General features: G+C 42.9%; 1 protein-coding gene across 1 annotated transcript in view; it reads right to left on the bottom strand.

Moving 5' to 3' along the window:
- Positions 1–200: 200 nt before the first annotated feature.
- Positions 201–6,539, bottom strand: part of NUP93 (nucleoporin 93) — a 33,945-nt gene continuing 27,606 nt past the window's right edge. Inside the window, exons 17-19 of the mRNA XM_010174837.1 lie at positions 6,298–6,381; positions 5,398–5,526; positions 201–433 (exon numbers count right to left, since the gene is read on the bottom strand). Of these exons, the coding sequence (XP_010173139.1) occupies positions 323–433; positions 5,398–5,526; positions 6,298–6,381 (324 nt within the window). The 3' untranslated portion in view covers positions 201–322. The remainder of the gene's footprint in view (positions 434–5,397; positions 5,527–6,297; positions 6,382–6,539) is intronic.

Raw genomic sequence — 6,539 nt, forward strand, 5'->3', positions numbered from 1 at the left:
TAAATCAAAGTTTTCTTCTCCACTTTCTCTGCTGCTATAAAATTACTCGTTTAACCTTGCTACTGTAGATCTGCTTCTTTCTCTGCACAGCCCATTAACTAATTAAGAACAATTTTCTAAATAGAAACCAATTTAAAGTAAAAAGAATAAAAAACATAAAAAAGACAAAAACCAGTGAAAATGAAAATGTCAAAAACAAATAGAAATCAAAGAAATTTATTTCCATCAACAAAAATACAGAATACAAAACGATCCTGGTCCCACCCTTTGAGCGTACTAACGACAAGCGCGGGCTGCTGCACCCCGAGCAAAAGCTTCTCAGCTAATTCATAAGGACCTCCATTTGCACCAGCCTCGCGTTCGTGTCTCCAGATGTTCTGTAAGGGATCACTCCAGCAAACGTTATCAGTGCACGAGCTTGAGATCGAAGTTGCTAAAAACAAAACAACAAAAATATAAAGTACAGTTACAGCTGAGTTAGACAGGAGTTAAACACTTGCCTTTCCAAACAAGCAAATGTAATCTTTTATTTCTCAGAGCTGCCCTCTGGATAATGTATTTCCCCATTTGGAAGGAAATCCAGTTATTTCCTTAAAAGCATATCGAGTTACCCTTTTGCTTAATTAAAAAAAATAAATAAAATCCCATTTATTTAGAATTACTGCAGAAAAAACATTTTCAACCACGTGGAGTGTTGCTGTACTGCAGCAATCTTGTTATTTCTGCATGAAGTGGGTTTTCCCAGGGCAACAGGATTCTTTCCCACTTTGCAAAATATAAAAGTTGACCCTGCTGAAATGCAGCATTAATGTTCTCAAAGCAGAAGCACTAGAAACAAACCGGTGGTGCCACACGCACCCGGAGGTCTCCAGCACCACCTACAACACACTGATATCCTTAAAGGCTCTTCATTCCCTCACACAGTGAAAGCAGAGGTATCAAGTACGTTCAGAGACCTTGCCCTGAAGTAACCAAACCCCTTCTTGAGCACCAGAAGGCTGAAGGAATTCAGGAATAATTTGTTTTATTTGTTGAAATTGTTAGTAAATTAAAAGGAAAATCATCCTGATAACTGGTAGAGGTGAGGAGAATACAGAAAGCCTGAATCTTTCTGGAAAACTGTGTAGACTGATCGTTTTGATGGCTCACAGTGTTTTCTTCTTCAATATTAAGCATCCATAAATCACTGTACTAGATCCCACCATTCAAATCTTCCTTTAATCTTCTGACTGCAGGGAAAGCTGAAGCAGCTTTGGTTGCTGTGGGCGTGTGGATGGTAAATCTGAGAGCAGGAACTTACAGAGAAGCGACAGAAGCCTGTTCCATGGCTGGGAACAGCTACAAACACCAGCCCCAGCGCCCATCTCTGTAATTCTGTCCCTTTTTCAGGGTGAAGTTAAACCATTAGTTATTCAGTGGCAACCAAGGAGCTTTGGCAGCTGATAATAGAAGAGCCAGGATGCTCATCTTTGTTTCAGGACCCTGTATAAATGTTACTGCTTCAGCTGCGCAGAAAACCTTCAACCTCACACATGGGGCAGGAAAGTTTAAATAGCCATTTAATTTTCTGTTTCTATTATCCTGTCTGAAGGAAAGCTGTGACTGTCCAGAAAACCCAGTGGCCTGGCTGAAATACAGAGCAGGGTTCCCATCTTGTGCTGTATTCCTGTCTGGCTGAGGATGGATGAATACCTGGAGCTGCAAATGGCACAGCCGGTGATGCAGTGGGAAGCACACACAGTGGGTCTCTGGAGTAAGCAGCAAAACTGAGACTGACTCAATTGCTAAAAGCTCCCAGGACAGTTTCCCTCACTGTAAGTTCCCACCTAGTTAACACCAAAGCATTAGCTACTTAATGAGGTGGCCTGAAAATTACTTGTTCAGTTCCAGTCACAGTCAACACTTGTAGGCTGCTTCCAAATCAGTTACACAGCCAGGTCGTGTCATTGTGTCTGACCTGCTGCTTTTCAGTGGAGGTCAAAACAGGTGGTAGATGGAAAAAAAGCACATCAAGGTGTTTGAAATAAAAATATTATAAGGCAAAACCTCTCATAGTGACTGCAAAAGGTTTAGGAGCAGTGTGAGTTACTGTTCCCTTTACCTTTTGGGTAGCAATGATACTAGAGCTGGTCTATTTTAAAAAATCAAAACAAGACGATAGGTTGCAATGCTCCAGGAAGAACGAGCAGAGGTTTGCAGAGGTTAAGAGTGGCCTGGAGGTCTAGATGTTCTATTGGCTGTAATTACTTAACGAATGTTAGAGTCACTTGTGATTGAAAATAAGACCACAAATAAAAAATACAGAATTCCATTCCTTTCATGACCTAATTTTACCACCGAGATAATGCCCGTGGGCTGCTCCAGAGAGTTCACCACCCCAGATCGGGGCGGGGAGCGTATGACATTGCTGTCACACACTCACAGCAGCTGGGTCAGGGCTGTCACTGCAGCCATGGCTCCCTGCAATCTCTGCCCAAAATCTGACAAAATGGATCAGGCCAGGTGGGACAGGACTTTGCTCCCTTATTCCCCAAACTAATTAATGTATATACTTTAAAAAAAAAAAAAAAAAAGACTCAAAACACAGCTTTAGGTAATTTCATTCTGCAATAAACAAAATCTCCAACTCTGAACCTGATCATTTCTAAACAAAACCCATTTCATCTCCAAAGTGGATATTCAAGCAGAGAGCATCACTGGGTTCAGTGGGCTCCAGAGGTCCTGTTCCTCTCCATCCTGCCCTTGCTGCTGGGTCCACACTGTTCCTGCCAAAGCTCCTCTATTCCCTCCCCATTACAGCAGGATCCCACCCAGCGTGGCCAGCAGACCAGTGCTTGGCACCAGAGGGCAAAAATCAAGAGCCACGTGTTCCTACTCTGGGGGACTCTATTCCCTGCTGTGTGCATTAAACCTCAGACTTACAGTTACTATCTTGTGTTTTCAAATTCTTCTGATGAACAGAGTGACTTGAATCTGTCTGCTCTGATGGATCTAGAGAAAACCCAGGGATTTCAAAGACTATTCAAGGAAAAGTCATTTTTCACTTGCACTGTCTACTCGGCAGAGCACTGAGATTGTTAAAGCTTCTAGGAGAGCCTGACTTCCCCTAAAATTTGCTTCCCTGTGGGAAAAGGAAAAGCTGCCTTTCTCCCAGGGAAGTTCAAAAGAAAAATTCTTGCCAAGCACAGCCTGCAGAAGCTCCTACCTGCTGTCTCTGTTCAGGTGAACGGGGAGATTTTGCTGAAGAAAAACCTCTCCCCTCACATTTGAAATGTCCTCATTTCTTCCCACCACTGCAATCCCCCAAAGCTGCTTCCCAGGCAGGGAAACTGAAGTGATCTAGATTCCCTGCTCCTGCAGTCTTGGAGGAAATTCTTAAGGGTAAGCAAAAAGGGGAACACAGAGTTATTCTTACCCAACCTTCCATGGGCCCATGCCTGGTATTCTTCTGCACATGCCAATCTTTAGGCAGCCAGGAGCTACAGGGCTGTAGATGTTTTCTCTCTAGCTAATCTTACATTAGCAGATTTCTGCTCCCTTTTGACATTCCAGTCACATGGCTGTTCTCTTATCCCCTCCCTGACTGCAGAGACAACAGGCACTTGTCCCCTCTGATGGTTAAGCACAGCTTTTATTGCACACGGCAGCCAGAGATCCATGACTCAGGAACCCTCTGTCTCCAACACCACTGATGCCCTGCTGCCACGAGATCCCATCACAAGGCCAAAAGTTTCATTAACAAAACTTGAAACCTGAAAAAAGACAACTTTCAAGGGTTTTTAACAAGGTATATCATCAACTGATCTCCACAACTGTAACAGCATGAGAGTGCAGAGCACATTTAGGAATCATGCTCACGCTGAGCACGTTGGTAACAGGCACGCTGTTGATATGATGTCATGGTGGGTTCCTTCTTCAGAAACTCCTGCCAGCAAAGCTGCTGATCCCACTGCCAACCAGCCCAACAAACTTTGGTAGGTCATGGTCATGGTCTTCATACTGAGATGACACCTGACAGCATTACACCTCTATGGAGACGGTAAATGGTTCTACACAAGGCACAAGACTGAAATCACAACACCAAAATAAACAGCTCATTTGGAAAGCAAGGAGTTAAGGCTGTTTGCTCAGTGCCAACTTTGTGAACACACAGAGTAGGTAACAGACTGTGTTAGCCTGGGACTTCTTCACACGTGCAGAATTTAAGGTGGGAGAAGCCCAAAGAGCATTCATCCTTCTCCAACGTCACCAATCTAGAAGACAATGCCACAGCTCACACACAGACTGCACCCCAAAGACAAAAGTTGTATCATTAACTTGAGCCTTTCATTTTCTGATATAATTTAAAAATGCTACTAAGACTTTTACCATTTACAGATCAAAGGCACTTTTGCAGCTGACTAAAGCCTGGAATAAAGCTGGCTGTGGCCCAAGTTGGTTTTCATTCTCAAAAGCAGTTGATATTTATTTCCTAATCTGTAAGATGGGATGAGTGGTTTGGTGTTGGTTTTCAAGTGCCTGCAGCAGCTTTAACTTATTAAGAGCTACAAGACCAAACCCAATGACAGGTAAGCTGAGAACCCTTCTGCTCAGCACAGCATGCTGCCAGGCAAATGCCCACAAACCTGGCTGTGCCCTTCAAGTGGCATCTGGTTTGAGGCTTGCTGAAGGTGTAGGCTTCTATCAGTGAGTGAGGGAAATGCTTCAAGCCCCAACTCTAGCAGTGAAGTCACACCCAGCGTTGCCAGACATTTAAACCAGGCAGCCAGACCAAGCTCCACCATACCTGGGGGCTGCCCACTCTGCTGCAGAGGCAGCAGAACACCACTGGCAAATTGCTACAGCCATTTACCAAGTGGATGTACTTGAGCATCTTGGTGTATTGCCCAAGGATGCTTTGAAACTATCAGCCCACATCACTACAGAGGCAAGACAAGAAGAGGAGTCAAGGAAGGCCTTTCCACCAGCAATCAGTTTTGCATGAACAGGGCACTAACGCAAATGAAAGGAGGTTCTTGAGAAACAACAGCTCCTTTGTCAAGGCAGCAACACCAACCACCCTAGAGACACTGAGCTGCCCACTTCTGTTAACTAGTTAAGATCCCACCAAGTAGCAAACTGAATACTTGCTTTCTCTTGCTAAGAGGTGGATATATAGTGTCATACATCTTAACTAGCTCAATGCCATTTAGAGCCAAATTTCTTTACACAAAGCTGAAGTTAGGAGAGACCAGTCTGAAGACTAACTGAGCAAGCTGAGTAGTCTGACTCTGAGTAACTGAGCTAGTCAAAAGCAAAGACCATTAGAGAGTCACAGTTATTTGATGTTCAATCCCTTGAAATCAGGGGAAAAAGTAGGTAGGAAAACTTGTCAGACAGTGAGGATTATAATCTTACCGAATCTCTGTCTTCCATTACCCGCTGGGGTCTGGCAGGAGTGGCTGGGCTTGTGCCTTTCATCCTCTTATACCGGGTGAATAAAATATTCATGGTTGCAAGCAGGATCTCAGATAAATTGTGCCTGATCTACACAAAGAAGCAAGGGTAAAAAAAAACCAAACAGATTGCAATGAAGAGCAGTTTGACAGAATCATTACTCTTTCTGTACGACATCAGAAAATCAAGTAACCATTTGGTTGGTATTCACTCAATTAACAGGTTACTCCTGCTGTGACTACACCACCAGGCAAAAAAAGTTAGAGTTTTGAGACAGAGATGCATAATGGCTGTACCTTCATGTCTGATAGCAACAGTTCAGATAAAACCAAAGCACCTGAATACAAAAAACTCCAAAGCACACAAACATACACAAATGCTGTCTGAAAGAGAAGTGTCACCCTCCAGTTAAAACAGCTCAAGAGCAATAATCGCCTTCCATTATGCTTCATACAATTTATCTGCTAATACCCAAACACATGAGCTCCTCTAACATGGAGGGAAGAAAGCACAAGACCCTGCAAATGCTCAATGACCATTAAAAGCATGGAAGAACTAAGTCAGCAGAACAGTTTAAAAGTTTTCAATATTCCAAATTCTTCAATCAAAGTCAGTAAGTTCAGAGAGATTCAGATCTGCAGATGCCTTCTGCAAAATGCAGATAGGATTTCTGGGCAGGGAATTCTACTGCTCCAAAGAGCAGCACGAAGGAGAAAAAGCCAAGAGTCTACTTGTACAAACATAAAATCATTCCATCCTATTTCCTCATTAACGAATGACAATGATGAAATGAAAAGGTTTTACGATCCTTTTAACAAAGCAAAAGGCTTTTGGAAGCTACAACCACGAGACATTACTTACTTCATCACTGAAATTCCGAAAGGCAGCAACTCTCTCTTCTACAGAGTCTTGGCTAAGAGGTACAAGCTTTAGGCGTTCAATAATCTTCAAAAAGAAAAGCAGGAATCAGGGTAGATAATCAACATTCTATGTACCACATACTAATAAAGTAGGTTTTTGAAGTGTTAGTGAAATGCTCCTAATTCCATTCAAAAGAAATAATTTAAATGCTATTTATTGGTTTATCTCCTCACTTTGTTGAG

Source organism: Antrostomus carolinensis, unplaced genomic scaffold (assembly GCF_000700745.2).
Source record: "Antrostomus carolinensis isolate BGI_N321 unplaced genomic scaffold, ASM70074v2 scaffold24870, whole genome shotgun sequence".
Classification (NCBI taxonomy): domain Eukaryota; kingdom Metazoa; phylum Chordata; class Aves; order Caprimulgiformes; family Caprimulgidae; genus Antrostomus; species Antrostomus carolinensis.